General features: G+C 37.7%; 1 protein-coding gene across 15 annotated transcripts in view; it reads right to left on the bottom strand.

The window, feature by feature from the left end:
- Positions 1-22,893, bottom strand: part of CD44 (CD44 molecule (IN blood group)) — an 86,801-nt gene that overhangs the window by 13,828 nt on the left and 50,080 nt on the right. Inside the window, exons 6-14 of one of the 15 annotated variants that reach the window (XM_019639538.1) lie at positions 17,776-17,895; positions 15,089-15,196; positions 14,505-14,624; positions 11,335-11,463; positions 9,715-9,852; positions 6,408-6,509; positions 4,595-4,684; positions 3,561-3,755; positions 358-423 (exon numbers count right to left, since the gene is read on the bottom strand). In XM_019639538.1, the coding sequence (XP_019495083.1) occupies positions 358-423; positions 3,561-3,755; positions 4,595-4,684; positions 6,408-6,509; positions 9,715-9,852; positions 11,335-11,463; positions 14,505-14,624; positions 15,089-15,196; positions 17,776-17,895 (1,068 nt within the window). The remainder of the gene's footprint in view (positions 1-357; positions 424-3,560; positions 3,756-4,594; positions 4,685-6,407; positions 6,510-9,714; positions 9,853-11,334; positions 11,464-14,504; positions 14,625-15,088; positions 15,197-17,775; positions 17,896-22,893) is intronic. The other 14 variants (XM_019639539.1, XM_019639541.1, XM_019639545.1 and 11 more) reach the window with 14 other exon arrangements.

The following is a 22,893-nucleotide window of genomic DNA, read 5'->3' as shown; positions in this document are numbered from 1 at the left end:
TTACTCCAAAACCCTTGTTCTTAATCACTCTGGTTAATTTGAGACCCTGCTTGAATTCTTCCTGATCCTTTCAGCTGGAGGACTTTTCTCCAAAGCAATAGTTCTTAAAGGGCAGTCCTTGTCCCAGCAGCAGCAGCATCACCAGGGAACTTATTAGAAATATAAATGCTCAGGCTCTACCCCAGATGTGCAAAATCAGAAACTTTAAGGATGGAGTCCATTAGTGTGATTTAATAAGCCCTCCCCATGCTAAGAAAGTTTGAGAACCACTTTTCCAGAGACACTGACTCAGATTTCATCAATAATCAGCAGGTTCAATGATGACAACAGTATATGACTAAAGCAGCTGAAACTTACCAGCTGACTCAGATCCCTGAGTGGTATGCGCTCTCCCGCTGGGGTCAGAAGATGAGCCGTGGTCTTCTGTAAGGAACAATTAGAGGAGGTTCAGGACTGTGTGCTCCAGTTACACTGCCATCGGCAGTTCCTCACATTTGGATTTCCATGCAAGCCTTCACAAAGTGTAGTCTTTTAAAAGTAACCAAAATGGTAGCAGAGGAGCCTTGAATGGGCCCACAATATTAGTTCCTGTTCATTGCTTAATCCATTAATGGGTGGGCTAGAGGTTTAATCAAAATTAAGGAAACTGGGACAGCACAGTCCATCAAGAATAAATATAGGAAGTGTGGCTTTGGTAGAAACCCAATAACTGTAACACTCTAACAAAAATATTATGATGTCTTCACAGGTCTGAGGTCGGGATTTGATATTGAAATAAGGACTATATGTTTTGGATTATAACACATGTGATCAATGAGAATGACTATTTCTGTGGCTTAGGGCATGCGACATTTAAAAAGATTTCTGTTAGGCAGGAAATAGAAAAATATTTTGATGTGCAATAAGGAATTTGGGGGTTGAATTATGTAAAGATTCAAAGAAAAAATTCAACTGCTTATTTAGAGAAAGAGTCTGAAAATAAGTGGAAAAAATGGGTGCTGATAGCTACCATGTGACTAATGTATACCTTGTTATTAGAATACATTTCAAATAGTAATATTTTGGAAAAATAAAATCTGCATTTTCAACACCAAGAGTTAATGTACTCCATCTTCTCAACCATCCATCACCAAAAGTCTTTATATTGAGACAAGTTCATGAACTGCTAAAGTCTGGATCCTCAAGTCAGATCTTGGATTCAGCACATGGAAATTCTCACTCTTCTCCCTCCTCCCCACACATTTTCCAAAACTATGCTGGGAGCTTAAAACAAAACAATACAAAACAGGACAATGGTTTCATAAAATGGCTATAGTCACTCATTATGTATGTATAAGAAATATACAATAATCTGATCATCACTATTTCCTATAAGGGGGAGGTAGGTGACCTGTAATCTCTCATATAACTGTATAGGAGAGAAAGATTGCTTTGTTCCTTGGCTGATGGTTAGAATAACAAAAAACAGCATTTGCTGAGATACTAACACCAATAGCCCCAGTACCATTATTACCATCACCACCATCACCACCACAGCACCATCACCACCACCACCACCACCACCACAATTCCAAATGTTTTAGTTTTTAACACATGCATAAAGACTGGGGAAAATGTTTGGGAAGAAATGAGCACTTATCTGAATGCGTTGGAAGAAAACCAAGGATGAGAGTCAGATCACTTACTAATCATTTAACCCATGGAGAACCATGGAAAATTTGTACTGCCATGGAATGTACAAGGAATCAGCATATGTGAATATCAATTTTGTAGAGAGCATTTTATTTATGGACAAATAGGTTATTGTAACTATTAATATTTCCATTTAAAATTTAAATTCATTAGATTGCATAACAGGCCTTATTTTGCCAAGAGAAATTAGGCAGTGCTCTAAAAGTCATCTCTCCAGAAGAATACTGAAAATGCTACTTGGACTTTTTGATAACCGAGGGCAGAACCATGCTGAATAAAGAACCAAAGGATGTGAGGGACTCTGTCTTGCCAATATTGCCAAAGTTAGTATTTTTTAAAATTGTTTTCCCTGAAGCCCAGAAAAATGAGGCCACACATGTAGCATTCTGGGTTTTCTGTCACCACATCAGTCAGAACATCACAGCTTTCATCTCTTTTACATATTGGGTTTTCATAAGATTTATTCTTCTTTTGGGAGGAGGGGAGGGAAAGAACCTATGCTACAAAAATACATATAGATACAGTAGACCCTCTTTATCCACAGGAGATGTGTTCCAAGACCCCCAGTGGATGCCTGAAAATTGTGGACCCTATGTATACCATTTTTTCCTATACATACATACCTACGATAAAGTTTGATTTATAAATTAGGCACAATAGGAAATTAGCAACAATAGCTAATAATAAAATAGAACAATTATAATAATATACTATAATAAAAGTTATGTGACTGTGGCATTAAGTAAAATATGGGTAACTTGAACACAAGCACTGCAATACCACAACAGTCAATCTAATAATCAAAATGACTACTAAGTGACTAAGGGGTGGGTAGGGTATACAGGTGGATACACTGGACAAAGGGATGATTCGTATCCCTGGCAGGAAGAAGCCGGACAGCATGAGATTTCATTAAGCTACTAAAAATGGCGCACAATTTAAAACGCATACGTTGTTTATTTCTGGAATTTTCCATTTAACATTTTCAGACCACACTTGACTATGGGTAACTGAAACTGTGGAAAGCAAAACCACAAATAAAGGGGGGACTACCCTATCTTTAAAATCACTAATCTTTAATATGCCTTAGTGGTTGAGTGGTAAGAAGTAGTTGAATAATTGGCACCAGGAGGAGAGAATCCGATTTTAGTTTCTTAGCCAGAATAGATATTTTTCAGTTCCCTCTTCTTCAATGTTATTTTCTTAATGTAAATGGAGAAACAAAGAAAAGCAGAAATATTTGAGAAGTCTCATTCTCTTTCTAGGTCCATGTCCAACTTAATTGAATAAGTCATCCTCGGTCATCTCTTTGCTGTTACAGGAGAAATAGTGCCTATTCATTAAGAGAAGACAACATAAAGCTCGAAGTGTGCATCATAACTAGAAGAGGTTTATCTACAAGACTTTCACCAAAAGTAAAATTCACCAATCCATCACCAATAGAAGACAATAATTTCAGAGTAAAGACATTAGTATATGGAAATTATTCAAAAACCTTACTAACCAGGCAACATATATTAGATGAACCAAATGAAATTGCTAATATTTAACTTCTTTGGCCTACAAAAATATCAATTTCATATGGCCCAACATAATATATCACAAAATCAGGAATAAGGCAAAGAAAGAAATTCTACCATAACAACCAAGTCACAAAATAAACGAAAATTACACCAGCAAATGAAAGCATTCTTTATCTAAAATAAATCTAAGTTTACTTGCACTAGAATGATGACATGATAAAAGCTATTCTCATGTCACAAATCAGTCTAACCATAGCCTACACAGAAAATGTCCCCTGTAACATGAAGGTATGTTTTGTTTCTCTACATAGAGAAAGCAAACCAGATAACAAATGAGCAAATTACCTGATAAGGAACCATCAACGTTAGAGATGGAATTTCCAACAACAGGAACTTCAGTAACTCCAGGGGACCCAGTGCCAGCAGGAGTCACTGGAATGAAGGTCCTGTACTCATTTGTGTCTGGAGATTGAGGAGTATAACCTTCCACTGAAGTAGTTGAGTCTTTAGGAAGATTTTCACCTCCTTCATCATTCCTATCTGTGTGGAAGTGGAATCAATGGTAAACTCACATTTGTAAGACCACCACCATCGTGTGCTTGTCTTAAGAACGTGCAATTGCTGAAAAACTTTCCACTTGTTATTCATGAACACAGAGCAAAAGACAGTGTGAATTGTTACACTATTGCACAGAATCAATATTTTGCAATCACCTGGACATCACTCAACAGAAGAGATTTCAGTGATCCTAATATCCAGAAGAGGCATTTGCTGTAACATGTGCCTGGGTTATTAAAATAAGGTTTATGCCACTACAACTATGACCTTGAAGTCAACTCATGTACTAGATAATCTTGAGTGCTTACTCAGTTGGACCCACCTTTGATGAAGTAGAGGAAACACATCATTGAATTGAAAAGTAATATTATGCTGCCTATAATTGGAATAGCCAATGCAGGTTTCAAAGACCTGAGGCTTTAGTCTTTCCTTTGCCAGAAGGGCACTGCTTCTTACTCCTCAGCACCGTAGATTTATGGTCCAGTGTATAAATGGGAAAATAATATTATTAAGACAAGAAAAACAGAGAGTAATATAAGTCAGACCTTTACACCAATTATAAGTCATATATAAGCAATCTAACTCTAGAGTTTAAGAAACCAGACCTTTATGATTAAGAAATATAATTTACAGTTAATACACAATGGCTTCTAAAAGGTCTACAAAGCAGAAAAATCAGAGAACCATCACCAGCACACCTTCTCATCAGAAGTAATAGCATAACAGCAGCCAACTGATGTACCTCCACCAAAGACACTGCAAAAACATCCATAATTTATTGTTTTCAATAGCTGAAGCCACCTGGGCTTCGCAATCCTTACTGCTAGATTTTGGAGTAGAAATCATTGGATGGTCATTATCTTCTTCCAAGCCTTCATGTGATGTAGTCAACCTCTGAGTATGACTCTGCTCTGTTTAAAGGAGGGATGAATCCAGCATTAATTTGGAGCCATGAAACAAATCCTGTTATCTGCTGACAGGGAGGGTCTAACTATAGAAGAGTCAGACAGGTAGATGCATAAGAATAGCAAGGTGTGTGCATGCCGATCAAAATGTACAATAGAATTCTCTTTTGTCCCTGCTTGGCTTCTAACCTCCTTTGTTTTTCAGTATGATCAACAAAGGTAATGTGCCAACGAGAAGCCTGAGCCAAAACTTTGTCTACCCTGGATCATCCTGACCCGGTTGTAGCGTTGCTTCCAGTCACTCAGGAAACCAGAGAACATGGAGATGGAGGAAGTAATGTTTGATTCCCAGTGCTCCTAACTGTGTGTCGAGAGGCATGACTGTAGGGAAAAACATGTGATAGCACAAAGTATACCTGGAACCACAAAAGAGGAAAAATTCATCTAGAATAACCTGCTCAAGTAACTCAGATCAAGTTTATAAGAGGAAATACTCCCTCCTAAAGAACATTAAATTAAAGTTCCCATTTTACTCTATTATTAGGTTTTTGATCTCATCTGTGGATGGGATTCTCATCGCTGTGCTGAAACGCCAGGAAACGCTTGCCTGGGCAAACACAGGGCCCTCACTGAAATATATGCAATTTGAGGTTGAACCACTGCCCGTATCTGAAATCACATTAACAGTGTCGAGTTAATTTCTTTTGTGTTCTTCTAAGAAAAGTACTGACCTCTGAGTTACAGGTGCAAGCACTTTATAAGCCACGTCCACCACCAAGTAATAAACATTAAAACCAAGAGAGGGACATTCACCAAATCCCAAACCCAACATCGAAACAAAAGTCACCAGGGACATAAAGTGGAAATACAAGACTCTCCATTGCCAGGGACCATTCTTCGGCTTATCTGCATCTCCCTTGATGCTTAACACTGTGCTATTTACATTCTTGATGATTAACAGATGGTTGCGGACTTTTCCCTTTGCCTAAAAGGGCTCACATGAAGGACTCTGTGAAATGAGGCCCTCTTAATTCTGGATTTCTTTCATATTCTGTCAAGAAATTATGAATGGCTTTAGGCTGATGTCTAGCACAGCCCTGTATATATGAGAATAATGGACATTAAGGCTACTAGAAGTTTAGTGTTGCTTCTACCGGATGGTTAGTGACAGGAAGAGATGTCCCTGGGCCCCGCTACCTTTTGTTCTGGGCCCTGCCACCTTTGTCAATTGTCAACAACATGCCTTCCCCTCTCCCCTGCGGGCCAATGTGATTTCCCTATTGTCTGTCATTATCTGGCCCCCAAAATGTCTTACCATTAAAACAGCCTAACCCCTCTTCTGCCTTGATGGAGAAAATATGGGACTTAAAAGGGGGTGTTCAGTTAAAACATAAAGAAATCACTGCCCTAGCCATGATCTTGGGTGTCACTGACATACTACTTAGGGAAGGAACATCAAGTTGAATGGAGGCCCACATCCTATTTTTTTGGTTTTTTTAATATAAGGTCATTGAATCTGGAAAGCATGAAGAATGAAGGCAAAATCAGATTTAAAGAACCCCACCAAGAAAATATAGACATGAAGACAGCTTTTATGCTCTGGGCTGAGCTGAGCCACGAAGCAACTAAATGCACCATTCTACCACCAAGCTCTGAATCTGGGCCAATGTGAGCAAGAGCTGAAGCAGGAATGCGAGTCAATAAAGGGGCTGCGTGTCATTATCCTTACGAGTTGTCATTGAAAAAGGTTCTATCCTGTCCAAGTCTTCCACCAAACTGGTGTTTGGATCCGCAGAAGGCTGAAGTGTTGTACTATGGCTGGAGTCCATATCTGAAGGAATTAAATCAGTGTTATTGTTTGATTTCCTAAACTGCTACTTGAGGGTGGTTTATGATCTACAGCCAAATTATTCTTCTATTCAAACCGGGATAAGATAAAAGAAAGCACATACTGATTCGTGTCTACAGAATTGAAATAGATGATGGTTTCTTTAAAAGAACATCACAAGACATAACTGGCTTTCATTTAAGGGCTGAGTTGTACAAAAGCTACAATTTTTGTTTATTTCTGCTGAGTCCGGAAGAACTCTAAATGAGCATATGATGGGCCTCCTCCAATTTGCAGAGAGACAGAAACATAACTCATGTGTAACTTGTCCCATTTCATACACATTGCCTTTCTTATAGATATATGGGATCTGACACACAGAGAAAAGACAGAGTGTAGTGGTGCCTGCACCACTTTGTCACCCCCCACCCCACGCCCCCTCCCCTTACTTGGCCAAAGAAGTTTTTTTACAGCCCTCTTTCCTCATTTGGTCTTCTTGTATTTCATAAAGTGAACATACAAATAAAACATAACTTCATCATCCAAGACTACCTAGGTGGAGACCACAGGAAGAAGTTAGGGGCAAAAAGTAAGAAGTGGATATCAGTGAATCAGTCTTCCTATAAGCACAAGTATGTGGTATCTTTGGGACTTAACACACACAATATTGAGTGGTAGAGAAATTTCACTGAAATATTTACAAATGCTTTTTAAAAAAATAATTATCACAAATCAATTCTGTTGAAATAACAATAAAGGTCAAATCATCCATAAACACCGGCATTATTGCTGGCTCTCCAATTCGAAATCAGCCTACACTGCTGCCTCTGGAGAGATTTAATCAGTTCCAGATAACTCCAGAGGGAAACCCTGAAATATTGGGCACCCACATCTACATTTCAGCCTTTACATACAAAAACAAAAGAACTCAAGATCTTTCTAGGACAAAACGTGGCTGACTCTATTATCCCCGATTTCAAAAAAGTGGAAACATTAGCTAACCCAAATCAAAACCCCAAATGGATATTCCCTCAGGAAAAATCCTGCCTGTTGATGGTCTTGAGACACTCCTGTTCATCTTCCTTTTTATAAGTAGAATCCTTTGCAAGGTATCACACTGTTCTATGGTTTGAACCAACTGTGTCATCCTTGACATGTTCATCAATTTAATGAAATTTCATTCTGTTCATCAGTATGGAGACTTCATACTGCTTCTGATGTTATTTTACTGGGTTGGTTTTCCACCATGCGTATCATCAGAGTTCCAACAGCCATGTGCATAAACATGTGTGCTGGGTGTGCATGTGGCACCTCAGCCTCTTAACATGATGGCCACAACCTAGCCATTCAGAGTCAGCTTACTTTATGATGAATGGATCCATTCACTTTGACAAATTCATTCACAATTAATTCACTGGCTTTCCTTCCTTTATGCCTGTCCTTACATGAGTCTTCTTCCTACAAAAATTTTCTCTGACTTCCTTTCTCTGACTCGCCAGTCTTTTTCCCATTTTTCAAAAACCAAATCCAATCCACCTTTCTCTAAAGCTCCCTGGAGGGTACTCTGAATTTCTTCGGTGTTTACTGTTGTGGGCATTCATTTTATATCTAATACTTGCTGTCTCATATTGTTAGATATATTTTGATGCTAAATGTTTTATTTTCCTAGTTAAATTTGAAGTTCCCTAAAAGCAAGGACCATGAATTGTATATTGTTGTGTCTCTGTAACGCCTTGCATATTTAGGAGATATTTAATACCCATGTAGAGCCTAACCATTAATATCTGGTGATATCTAATCACTAATATTTGGGTATGACATAGTTAGGCTCTTCAAAAGAAATGAAACCACAGAAACTGTTGCATTCATTTTGGAGACAACTGTTCAATTCACTCCTGATAGGCATTGTCATTGTGCTCTTAGGATTCATTTCAGTAAGGTTCATGTTATGCATACACTTGGCAGTTTGGATCCAGGTTATATATTCAATGCCATGAATAAAAATTCATATCCTCATATTGGTTCTTTGGTTTATCTCCCTTTTTGGAATGTTACATTTTTACAACCAAGACATCTTGTTAAATGACAAAACAAAACAAAACTTGAGTAACTATTCATGAGTATAGTAAGGAACATGGATTTTTCAATTTGTAAAGACAGGAAAGAGGGGCACTACCTGCTACCAACTCTTACATATTCTCTAAGAAAAATTGTTATTTGTTCTGATAAAGGAAAAATCCCTTTGAAAAATGAAAATTGGTCAAATAAAATCACAATCTTCCATTCTTGCAGAACTACAACTAATATCATTTTTTACTCTCTCTCTCATTTACTTCTTTTTTTTAAATTTTATTTTTATTTATTTATTTTTCTAAGTGCAGCAAACTTAATTTTATTGAAATAAAGTAAAATAAATAAATTTATTTTATTAAAATAAATAAATCGAAATAAACTCTGTACTGCTCCTTACACCAATCAATTACCTCAAAGGAAATTCTCCATGGGTGCCCCAACATGTGCTGAGATGTACAGTCAAATTCCTGTGTGCATTTTATTTATTTATTTTTTTTATTTCTGTTTTTGAATTGCTTATAGGTAAATAAGAATGATGTTTAAGAAAACAGAGATTCCATCCTGTATAAAAGTTGTCCGTTCATTAAATACACAAATGCTTATTGAGGGCCAACAGTGGTCTAAATCTTAAGCCACTGGGTATCATATTTATCTCTAAATGTGGCAAGAATACATAATAAAGTTTTCTGAGCTTTTTAGTTACTTGTTAAGAATGAGTAACTCACCAATTTTTGACATCTAAGATTTCTCTACCTAAGATAAATTATATCTTTGGGTCTACAATGGAAATAGTCACTTCAATACAATGGAAATGAATCCATCACTTCACTCTTTTAAAAACCCTGCACTTAGAAGTAAATGGAAAAAAATCTTTGTTCCTTTTTCAGAGGAAATGACGTCCAATCCCATAATCTAAGACTAATTCTTTAACCCTCCTGACAAATCTTCACTTTCAGCCCAGGACTTCATAGTCAGATGAATGTTCAAATCAATCCTTCCAAGAAAACTAATTTTTGAAGAAACATCAAGATCCCTAGGAAAGGAGACTGGTCTAAAACCAAGGTCATATTTCTAGGAAAATAGCCATTTGGTGGCTTTCAAAAACATAACATAAAAAACGCTCAGAGGCTATTACCCATTGTTTTTTCTGTTTGATGACCTTGTCCCATTGGATGTGAGATTAGGTCGAAGAAATAAGTCCAGGAACTGTCCTCTTGACTCTGCGTTGTCATTCTTTGATCTGGATGGCTGTCATGGGCTGAGGCTGTTGTGACTATGCAGTTCAAGCAATTGTCAAAGTGTTAGTTGACATTTGACCAAAGATAAACTGATTTTTAAAAAACGACTTTTTTCTCTAGACAAAACAATGAAAACATCTTCCTGGCATTGAGGGCCATTAGGTTGCATAAACGCAGAATCTTTCAGCAGGGAAGGGTTCATTCATGCTCATTTACTCAGCAATCAGAATGTGAACTAGAGGACACAAAAGCATCAATGACTTCTCCAATGAATAAAAGATGAGTTATAGACATCAAGTGAAGATAAAGGAGAAGTAGTTCTTGACCCATGCCAGGTTGCCACCATCCACAAAAAGAGGAAGTGTCCAAGTCCAAGCCTATGATGTCATTCCAAGACACCCACATCCCAGTAAAATGCACATTAGGCTGCGAGTGGTTTAGAGAAGGAATCAAGTAACAGCTTCCATGAGATAAATATGAAAGTAAATGCCATTCATCTCAAAAGCATGAATGAAACGCGTTAGAAGCATTACCTGCTAACAATGAGATTTATGGCACCAAAGACATATAAGAAGGAAGCACATGGTTTTGCTTCAGCCTGTGCCAATGAAGAAGTATAGGTAGTAAAGATTACAGTAGTAATCTTTAGCAACAACCCTTAGCAACAACCAACCACACCACATAGCCAGTCACTGAATCCGTTGCTCTGCCAGGAAGGCATTCGGAAGCTGACACACACTGCAAGGACGGCATGCATTATATTCTATATTGCCAATGGAAACATGGGGATATTTCTCACTCATACCAAGTGAAAAGATGGAATTCATATTCATTTATGAGGCAGGGTGCATTTCAATGTTTCTGTTACGCAGACAAAAGAATCATGCATAGGAACTTGCAGAGCCAAGCTCTTAGAGATGAAAAGACTTGAGTCCAATTGCCACAATCCCACAACTCAAGAGTAGAGAAGGTGTGTTTTTCGTAAATCTAACAAAAACCTTGCACATTCAAGTTGAAATCTCCAAAGAGACATGACAAAAGGGCCAAATGACATCAGACAGGTATTTTTCTCAAAATGTCTAGCTCCATTTCTTTAAACACCAGGGTTCTGACCAAATGCTTTCTAACAAGCCAAGTATATTATAGAACCATGCTGTAAAGTCTAAACCCATATCAAAAATTAAATTCCTTTATAAAACAAAAGGGAGTATTTTATAAGATCAGAGTCTCTTCTACGGTCTCACCAGGGGAAGCCCAAAATTAAATTTGAAAGTGAAATATGCAATGGCATATATATTGCCTGTGTCTCCTTTGTGTGCTGATACTCATTTCTGTTCAGGTGATTTGTTACGAGCATTTAAGTCTTGGCTCTGTGTTGACCACACCGTAATTTGTTAAGCAACCTCAACACCTTGCAATAATTCCTTCGATGTCTTTTTTGTTCAATGTCCTCAATGTTCAGCATTTAACCCAAAATAAAGTTCCCACCCAAGTTTGCTTGTTAAACCATCCATTACCAGCCGTCCCTGTTGTTGAAGGAGAGTCTTCTTTGGGCGTTTGGGGATACTCCCCAGGCCATCTGTTCGGAAACCATTGCTCTTTCTGGGTAGCTGTTTCTTCTGTTGCGCTACTAGGGGTTGCCGGGGCTGTGAGAAGAATGTTGGTTGTGAGCCATTATTGTTCGATTTCCTCACCAACACATATCTTTCTATTTTAAGGGCATATACATGTGGGTGAGAAGGTAGAGAACAAAAACAGCAAGGAGGAGAGACCACTGATGCTCTGAAAAGGATATTAAAAGTCAAATGACCCAATCTTTTAATTATCAGATGGGAAAAAAATGGGGCCCAAAGAAGTTTTGATTTGCTCAAAATCATATAGCCAGATTGGCGTAGTCAGAGCTAGACCATTGTTGTGAATTCCCAGTATTGTTCTTATTTTCCTAGAGCCTATGGCCCCATATCTTCTGAGAGAACTACTCAAAGAATTAGCCTCCTTGCTTCAGTGATTTTGGGGGGAGGAATATATTCCATAACCATCAATGATGACAATACAGCCTAGAAGAAGGCCTTCTGAAATGATGGTCCCGTGACCCATAATCACATGCACTGAAAATGCACTAGCTGTGGACTTGCCCAGCATAGAAGATGTTGGGAAGGTCCGGGGTGCTCCTCCACTGGCACATTACCAGGTTATGCCTATGTGGCATCTCAAATGGTTAAAACTATGTTTTAACAAAATGAATTCAGTGGAAGAGACTATTCTAGCCAGTGTTTGGCATTATATAGATAATGTGAATATGTGACAGGCTTAAAATTTCAACTACAATGTTGTAATTATCCAGTTTTTGAAAGGACAAAATGAATGGAATACAAGTATATCAGGGTCCTGATAGGAAAAACTAGAAAGCCACTGACATTTTCATCTAAAGCAACTGATAGCAAATTTTTAGTTCTCAAGAAATAGAGAGCCTATCAACTTGTCAAGCTGAAGTATATTTTGCAACTTGTAAAATTGAGTATTTCATTATTTAGAAAATATGTGTGATTTTATAGTAGCAAAGACATTTTTAAAAATAAAACTTATTGTCATTTTACTCTAACATTAGCCAAAACATTCCTGGGGTTAACTTGTTATCAGATGGAAAGGGAAAATCCCCAAAATCTTAAGCTTTACTTCCCAGTAACTAAATAACTGCCTCCTAACAAGTAATGAAGTTAGAAAAACCAATGAGTGCAATTACTAAAAAAAAAAAGGAAAGTTAACCCAAATATAAACTGCCTATTCAAAATTAAAAAAATAAGAAACAGAACAGAAAAAGAAAAAAAATCATGTGCACTCACGTGTGTGTGTGTATACGCACACATGCACACTTCTCTACACTCCTCCTATCACTATCTTTATAAACACAATGATCCTTTAAATACCCAGTAACCCACTGTTGTTTTCAACATATGAGTTAGCAGAATATAGGATTTTCATTGTATAATATGAAGGTTGACTTTCTTCTAGAAAGTTCTTTTTATTTTTTTAAATAAACCTTTTTACATTTATTTAACTATATGTAAATTCTCAGAACAAGAATAAATTACATGTTTGGATTTTTTACATAATTTTTCTAATAAAATCATGACATCCTTACTTCATATTTGAGTTTTGTACTGTAATAAAAAAGAGAGTCATTTCTGTACAACATTCAAGGGCCTTATTAATTTTCCCTAGGACCCTTCCTTAGTCCGGTGAGATAGTCACATAATTCTTTGAAGTGTCTATTATGTTGTAATGTTCTTTTGATAAAGCTCAGAGGTCACCAACCAGAATCTCTTTATGTTTTGGAAGTGCTGATAAGAGAATTGCTGAGGCTGGTGCTACTTTCCTTCTGTTAGGTTCTGCTATGTCTCGTTTGATTTTTTATCATTAATTCTAAGCCTCTTAAATATCTTTCTGCTTTTTAAGTACAAGCTGTCTTAAATAATTTCCAAATTATAGTGTTGGGTCCAAAGAGGACTAGTACAGAATGCCATTCTGAGGAGACTTACACTTCCTATTTCTTTCCTCTATCAGAGGACTGTTGTTAACTCAGTTCCTAATTCTCACGTGCATAGCAAATCTATCAGGGTAAGTAGTGAGATGTAGGCCTGTTGGACGTATTCAGTGCAATGCCTAGGGCTTATCAACCTGTGTCTTAGCTGATGTCTGAAATGTTTCTTTTGTTGTCTGAAGACATCCCTCAAACCATGGATTCTCAAACCTTTTTGGTGTCTCCTTTGGCTTTTAAGTGGCTGTTTCTTACATTTTTGCTTTAGGAGTATCCAAGACTGTGAGAATGATGGTTGAGCCATAGTTTTAACAATGCTACAAGTTGTTATCCTAAATTAAAGCTTATTTTATTCCAAACGTGGTAGGCATCTGAGAAATAGATAAAAGAAGAGTATATATTGGGTTGTTGGAAAAGTCATGACGCAATGAAAAACAGAAAAAATACATCATGACTTTTCCGACAAGCCAATACTTCTTGCTTTTTTTGTTCTCTTCTTAGTCCAGTAGTGAGACTTGAGATTATTTTAGAAAACCTGACATGTTTGCACATAAATAGAAGAAAACAGCATCAAAGCCTCCCCCAAGTTATCCTTGGCTTAAAAACAGAAAAAGAAAAGTCATAGAATTCAAATACAGACCATCCAAGCTATCGACTTTTCTCTAAAGAGTGTAAGAGATGCCTTTCTATAATGCAGTGAGGAACAGACTATGAAGAAGAAACTGGATTCATCAAAGACCTTCATAGAAAATGAAGACTCTAAAGATCGTTGCACTAGTCAATCTTTCTTTCCAGATATAACTACTAAGCACCCAAAGAACATATTCTTCATTATACATTTCCCTGAACAACCAAGTGGAGCCTCTATGAATCTTTAACACAAAAACCGTATCTCAGATCTTTTTAAAATTTAACTTTCTAAACATTGTGAAACATTTTGGCTTTTGGGGCAACCTGACAAGTTAGCACTTTTTTCCCCCTGATTTCTAAAAATTGTGTGCAGATTTGGCAGCTTTTCATGTTCTGGGGATAAAAAAAAATGCTGTGTGGAAATAGAAGATGTGACCAATGTCTAAAAATGGTCTTCCCTATTCTTTGGAATGACTTCACTAAGTCATTTAACCCAGAGCTGCTGACCGCCACTCTTACTTGTGCTTGCAGACTGCTGAGCCTCCTCTTCCTCGTGATGCTCATGGCGAGTGAGAGTGGAATGTGGTTCCTGGGTCCAGTCTTCTCCATAATCACTGGTGACGTTTCTGTCCACATCTGCTGTGATGATGGGTATATATGCTGTGACTTTTAATCAACCAACCTTTGATGGTTCTGTTCTTCCATTCAAGTGTATGCTATTTAGTGATTCTATGCCTAAATAGTATCTCTGAGCATCGACTCTCAATACTTTTGAGCGACTTCAATACTTTCTCCCAAGAGAAAACCAACAGGCACAGAATGTCTTAGTGGTGGCCTGTTACCCCACTTTCTCAAGGATAGCACCATAAACCATTTTAATGTATTCATTTGTATAATGATGCAACATAAAATATCTTGTGCCCAGATGGTATGATTTCTAAATGGCCCCCACGTTCAACTGAGTATCCTCATTAAACATTTACTACGAACTGGTGATGAGGTATTAACTAAATTTCCCACTGTGTCTTGATGATTGACCTTTGCAATATCATAGACTTTGAGGGGAAAAAAAATTCTTTAATTAAGAATGCATATCCCATTACCAGTCATCCTTGTGGTTGTCTGAAGTAATATTTCTGGATTTAAAAAGTCTGGGCTCCACTGCTGCAAATTGTCATTCTGTTTGGGGTCATCAAAAACCCGTCGTGTGGCTGAAATTGTGATAACGATGATTGACGTCATTAGGAGAAAGTTATTTCTTGAGCCTTCACCACCTGTTTTGCACATTTCCCCCTTCTTTCGTCTATAATATAGTAAATCATCTATACCAGGTTGTATAGATGGCTGAGTGGAAATGGAGGGAAAGCAGAGAGTGCCTTTAGCTGGATTCAGTCATATCGTTAAGCATCTCAGTGTCCTTTGCATTCTGTCATAGAATACGCTGGAGTCAGAACATGAGATCTTCTGGAGAAAGCAGCCAAAGAAGTTGCGGCAGGAGGAGGAATAGCTTTGAAAACACCAGCCCTCCACCGAAGTTAACCAAAGACGGCAGAGCTTTGCCCTTCCATGCAGTCTGTAACAGCCTCCGTGCTTGAAAGCTCAAGGAGTTTGCATTGCTGGCAAGGGTGCTACTCGTTGATCCTCAGGAGATGAAGAGGCAGGTACCTGAAAGTTACACCTCGATGATCACTTTATTCCTTTAGCAGTTTTGGTGGGGGAAAGGAACTGCCCGAGCAGCCAGAGGTTTCCTACAGGTGATTCTAAGAAAGGATGTCTACCTATAACAGCCATATGACTTAGCTATACATTTCTGAATATTATTCAAGCACATATGGTATTCTCATCAAGTACAAAGCATTTCACATGCAAGATATTCGTAGCCAATGAAAGAAAAACAAGATGTGTACATTCCGTAGAAAAACACCATAGGTAACCAACCACCATCACAGCACCCCCAGGAAAAAAAGAAAAAAGGCATACATCCACCAGTGCCCCGATACTGTCACCCAAAATGATAGGGCTAGCATAGACGACACACCTGACAGAAGGATCATGACAAAATCAGAATCAATATCTTTTGTGAAAAGGTAATTTGCAAATCCCTCCTAATTCTTTCAAACTTTATTTTGATACCAAAATAACACAAAACTCTTTTCAGAACTGTAATAGTATCATTTCCATTTCACAAGAAAACCAGGTTTAAAATCATCAACCACATTCCCCAAAAGCATGAAAAAGTGGCAGTTTCCATACCCTTCAGGAGAAGGAGGGCATCCTGATGAATTATGTACGTAGCTGCCAAGCACAAAGATGAACTGAAATTGGCAACTATGCCACAGAGATGAAAAATACCAAGGGACGTTTTCCCCTGGAGTGTGAATATACAATTTGTTTTCAGGTTGATCTGTTTGGATTATTACCCAAGAGAGTTTAGTTTCTCAACTATCAAGACCACATCCTTACTGATGGCCCCTCCTGGAAGATGGGACCACATCCTGAACCCAATAGACAGTGTAACAATAAAGCTGCAATGTTTTTGGTTATTAGATTTTCTTTCTGAAGTTACTAAAAAGAGTTTCCTTATTCTAGATTAAGCTTAGCAGAGGTGTCCAGGTTAAGAAATATTGCCTGGACTATATTTCTTAGCCTGGACACCACTTAACAGCTTAGATGTAAAGCATCTAGTTCATCTCAAGTGTTTGTGCTATCAATGCCATATACTTAGATGCCTTCAAGACCTAAGCTATTATTTTTTTTTATCCCTCCCTCTCTGAGTGCTGTCCATTTTGAGACAATACTCTGAGGTTTCAATTGGACGGACAAAACTTCAGTGACCCAGGAGAGCTCATAGTACCCCAAAGGCACACCTTCTCTAAGAAAAAGCAAAGCTGTGATGAAATCAGGTTCAGGATTCTCATCTCTGTTCAGCAAAATCTTTGATCATTACAGGTATAAATAGGAAACTCAGTCATTTGGCACAATATTAGACCAATTGCTATATGTTTTCTTTTTGAGGACTTTTTTTAGCTCAATTTCCATCTCTGTTCTCAAAAAGTTTTATAATTGTCACAAATTTTTATACTATTATGCTATTTGTTTATAATAATGGGTACTGTTTTCTTAAATCTCAGCTGACAGTTGTCATTTGCTTCCATGTCTTTCTGTTATATTGATGCCCAATTGGTTTGTTAGAACTCTGGATTTGTTCCCTTGACCTCAACCAGGTATTGATTAAGGCAATTCTTGAGTTCTAGTTCCCATCTTCTAAGCCTTTCTGGGGTCTTCTAAGTCTTCAATTTAGGATGATCTACAACTTTTAATTAATATCCTCCCAATAACATTCTCCCGTCCATTGCTTAAATATGCCATGAGTCCTTTGAAGGTAAGAGCTCTGGCTTTTTTCATATTTGTATTCCTAGCACCTAACACAATAGGCACACAATGAATATTGGCTGTAATTTCTTACTATGGTATTCTCTGACAAAACTCAGCAGCTCAAAGAGAGTCTAGCAGCAGACCGCATACACAGACAAAATAGGAAGATTATGAGACATTAAGAATTTTACAAAAGATACTTTTCCCATTTCTCTTCCAAATGTTTTGGCTTCCATGAAACCAAAATCTATTGCTTCCTTCATAATCTTATCAAGGTATATAACTAAGGTGTGATCTTACGCTTGTGCTCATTTTTCATATCAACTACTTCCCAAGATAAAAATACTATTGGCCAACACTCCAATAAATTGGTAAGCCTTGCATAAATGGTTCTACTGTAATCAATTATTCTTACTGGTGCTGGAGATAAAATCTTCATCATCATCAATGCCTGATCCAGAATGAATAGGGTGTTTGTCACTTTCATCTTCTTCAGTTGGCTCCCAGCCTGCTGAGATGAGACTTGAATCCATACCTGTTGTGGTGACTTGCGTTAGTAGCTGAGCTGGATGCCAAGCAACCCATTTGACATAGGAAGAAAATCAGGAACAGAATGTATAATGGAATTCCCAAGGTTATAAGAAGAATGTGAAGCATTTGATGTACAATGCCCCCAATTCTTATATCTTGGTCTCGGAAGCTACTCTATAGATCTAAAAACGATTGGCTATGATCTTTACTACTGAACAATTCTCTTTAAGGAAGTTAAAAGAATAAATATAGACAGAACCCAACTAAAGAAGAAAATGAAAAAAAAGGTCAATAAACACTCCTCCATGCTTTTAGATACACTTATTAACTTATTAAGCATGTGCCATGAAAGCTAGGCTGTCTAGAATAGAATGGAAAGTTTTCACATGTGCCTATTTGTTGTGTCAAGATACTTCAGAAAAATCTTGGAATCTAAACACGCGTCAGCTGTTTCTAAAATTTCATAGATGTATTCAAAATTTGCTATTTCATTTTTTGATCTTCTCTATCATCAGATCGCTGTACTGTGAGCACAAATGAAAGTTCCACTGCAGTTCTCAATAATACTTTACCATACACCAAAAAAAAAAAAAAGTCAAGTAACAGAGAAGTCATGACTGCCATTTATTGGTCAACCCTTCTGGTTAACTAAAGTGGGCTGTAGCCAAGATCTGGAGAAAGTCTCACTTTTCCCATTTTGGATGCAATCACAAGAAAAGAGGAAAGCTTCCATCTCTTCTCAATGGTTACTGTAGAAGACATCTCTTTACTGAAAAGGGGTTTCCTGCATTTTGAATGAGATTCATGCTACCTTTTGGAATGACCATTTGTCTTTTCACACTGTTAGTATCTATATCTACCCCAAGAATAGTTCCACTGATGGAGATTTTCTAAATTTTGTTAGCTCTAGCTGTGCTATTTTATTTTCTCATGAAAAATTAAAAGTTTTTAACTTTTTACTTTGGTCGTTTTAGAATACCTTTCCGAGTCAAAATTTTGTTCTGTCATCAAGAAAGACCTGGCCCCTTTTCACAGTCCCTGTATTAGCCTCCTCCTGGGCTTTATTAATTCTATAGAGTAGAAAGAAGAAATATGCTTAATGGTGCTATCAAATGAAATATATAGATAGATCTCAGAGCTCCTGATCCTTCAGGAGTCATCAAAAACATTTGTGAAACTAGAATAGATTTTGCAGTATCCCTAAGGTCAATGAGAACTATTGAAGACTGTCAAGAAAACATATGAGGGCCGGCCCAGTGGTTCAGTTGGTTAACAGTTGGCTTGGGAGTGTGAGCTCTGAGCAGTAGGGCTGCCGGTTCGGATCCCACATGAGGGCTAGTGACACTGCACCCTCTATAGCTAGGATGGTGAACAACGGCTCCACCTGGAGCTGGGCTGCCGTGAGTGGCCGGTGATGGCATAGGCTGCAGTGGGCTGCCGTGGGCTACTGTGAGCTACCGTGAGTGGCCGGCAGCTGGCATGAGCTGCTGTGAGTGGCCATCCAATGGCCGGCGACCGATAGCCTCAGCTGGGAAGAATGCAATGATCACAATACCAACATAGGCCAGTGAAGCGACGTCCTCCACAACTAGACTGAAGAACAAAAGGACAGCAACTTGTCTGTTCCACTTCCCCAATCCCCCAATTCCCCAATAAAATCTTAAAAAGAAAGAAAACATATAAAATGAGATAATGATAACTAATTACTAGCCATTATTGTTGTTATGTGAAGAGAGTTGTTGAACTCTGATGATTGAATCAACCACAAAAACCTATCCTGAGGTTCTCGCCTCTTGCTTGCTTTTGGGACTTGTATTACTAGTGCTCACCATAGCTGTTGTAACCATAATTGAATTGATTGTTGATAGATTAACTATCAGCTCCTAGGAAATAACATTGTATATGCTTTTACTTTTTTACTACACAAGAGAGTCATCTATACTGGATATAGATGGCAGAAAAAAAGTAAAAAAGCACAGTTCCATGTCTTTCAGAGGCCCAAACTGGAGTTCATAGAATGTCAGAGATGGAAGGACCTTAAATATCATCTGGCTCATGCTCCTCATCTTAAAGATAGAAAGATGGAACTTGACCTGTCTGAAGTCAGAAGGCTAAACAACAGGGAGGTCTCAGGACGAGCATGAGAGCAGCCTTTGAATTTTGAGAGGCTATAATGTAAAAGAGGAATTAAATTTGTGTCTGTGCTCCCAAAAGGCCAAATTGGGACCTGTAGTGAGAATTTCAGGGAGGTGACTTATTTTTCCAAATGTTGGATTTAAAAAGGTAATAATTTGAACTATCCAACAATCTTCATAAAGTATTCTATTTTCCACCATCAGGAAGATCACTTAGGAGGAAAGCTGTGTAAGAGATTAAATGATTAAGAGTGTTAAATGAACTAGAGCATTTGGAGATGCTCTCCAAATCTGAGAGTCCATAATTCTAAAACCAAGCTCTTCAGAGTCCTAGCCCTTCATCTTCTATATACTATATCTTGGCCAACAAAAACCATCCTCTAAGAATTTAGGATATGATATTGCAAGCAATCCCAGACACATGAAGAATGACATATGATACAAAACAAGGAAAAAAATGCCTTTCTGCTTTTCTCCATTTAGAGTCCAAATCTTCTAACAGCCTTGCCCACAGTCACTTTTTATATCAAACTATATTTTGCAAGGCAGAATAGGACATTTTGAGTCCCAGCTTTTGAAAATAAAATAAGCAATCAGAAAAGACAGACCAAGGGAAAGTGACCCAATGATCTCACTAATAAGACCAAAAGCAAGAGTCCTGATTTGAATACTTTTAAAGATGGCCATTTCTGTAACCATGATGTGCATCAGAAGAATATTAGATAATAGATGAGAAACTGAAAAAAGTTCAAGCAGAGAGACTAATACCATCATTAAATCCCCAAATACAAAAGTATGGTGAATTAGATTCCTTTTTTTTAGCTATCAAGAAAGCTCAGAAACGACCCAAGATGAAACATTGACAAGACTGTTTCCTTCACAATGTTTGTCCTATGAAGAAAAACATTGTAAACATGTAAAAACAGCATATTCTTTATTCTTCAGTATCTCTTTCTCTCCCTCTCTCCTTCCCTCCCTCCCTTCCTCTCTCTGTCTCTCTGCAGAATCATCTCTGTCACTATGATATGGACTCACAAAAATAGGCACTCTTTTCCTTACTTGAGTATTTGTTGAAATAAAGAATATAGTTTATTCAATGTCCTACAAGCTAAGCAAATGTAAAGGGCCATTTTATTACTCTCCTTCTGTCAAAAATATGCCAAATCATTTTGAAATATGACCATATCCTTCACGACAAAAGTTAATAAATGAAGATACTCGTATGCTTGTAACCTGCCATTATTATAGACTCTGAATGTTTTCCCACAAAAGCTCTCAAGTCAAAATACTTTGCAGGGACTCAGGGTTACCATGTTTCCCTGAAAATAAGACCTAACCAGAAAATAAGCCCTAGTATGATTTTCAGGGTGCGTGTAATATAAGCCCTACCCCAAAATAAGCCCCAGTTAAGATCATCAGCCAGACATGACTGTATTTGAATACATGTAGATTTTTGTACATGAACAAATTAATAAAATGCGTCTTTTGGAGCAAAAAATTAATATAAGACCCTGTTATATTTTTGGGGAAACACGGTAATAGTCAGAGATCCAGGGAGCTTGTTAGAGGCCTAGATTCTGATGTAAAGCAACAGCTGACTTCCTACAGTTTGCAGTTGAGGTTTCAGATGTCCAAATAAGTGTCCAGGGCCTCCATTTTCCATCTGTAAATCAATTTTCCCTCCATTATTATTGACTGTAATAATTAGCAGAAAGTAGGAGCATGCATTTTTCCAATAGACTTCTTTCCAGAGGACTCATAGTGAATGCATCTCCTAATGGAAGCCCCTAAAGGAAAAAAATATTTCTGATTCTAGTGCATGTTTCTAAAAGAAAAACAATTAGTACATTAGGAGTATCCAGTTGTGTCCCCAGATCCATAGGCCTCTCTGATAAATGAAATGGTACCACAGCCTGACCTCATTAATGGTGGTGACAGAGCATCAGTAGAAAATAATAATGGATGTCCTTTTCCTGAACCCTAAAGGACTTGGCAAAGGACAACAAATAAGCAGAAGACATAACAGTTTACCTGTGGTTGCTGTTGTTTGATCCTGAATCTTAGGCTGTAAATTATCAAACCAGGACCATATTCAATTAATTTGTCCTGAACTGCTGCATGGCTGTTTGAGTACACAGTTGAAGTAACTGAATCAATTATGAAAATACCATTCAGTGAGACCTTTCTTCAAAACCTTTACTCTCAGTACTCTCTATGTAGAATGTCTGTATCTATTATAGAATGAAGATTAGAAAAGAAGGATTGAGGCTTGGGTTTATCTTTCCACTCTCCTAAAGTCTCCTAAAATCTTAGGATAACATCAGAAGTGCAAATTCTGTATGGGTATCACTTCAGGGCGACTGATTCTTCAAACAAGATCCCCTGAATACAGGCTCAGAGCAATATCAAGTATCAACTTAATAACCTATGATGGAAAGAGATTTTTACATTTACTTGATTGGGCAACCTAGCTATGAACTGAAGGTCTTTAGCACAGCATTTCATAAAGTTGCTCTCACTCATCTATTTTTGGGGAACCTTTAGAGGTGCTTGCCTGTATCTTTTGGGTCTATCATTTTATCCAGGTAGCTTGTGACAACAACTGGCATTTCAAATCTCCACTCACACTTATTAACCTCAAGTCAAGCTTTATACTTAAGCAGGCACTTCGCAAAGGGTGTGTGCCCAACAAGTTGAAATCAGGTAAAGCTTTCTCAAGTATCCATCTGTCACTTTCTGTCCCTTTTAATTCTAATTCAGAATGTGTTTCTGGAAAAGAAACAAAACTGCTCAACTTAGAGAAGTTCTGGGCTCTGTTCAAATTAGAGAAAGGATCATCAGTAATATTTTACAATTTGAAATCTCTC

Source organism: Hipposideros armiger, unplaced genomic scaffold (genome assembly GCF_001890085.2).
Source record: "Hipposideros armiger isolate ML-2016 unplaced genomic scaffold, ASM189008v1 scaffold_44, whole genome shotgun sequence".
Classification (NCBI taxonomy): domain Eukaryota; kingdom Metazoa; phylum Chordata; class Mammalia; order Chiroptera; family Hipposideridae; genus Hipposideros; species Hipposideros armiger.
This window is presented reverse-complemented; position numbering and strand designations above follow the sequence as displayed.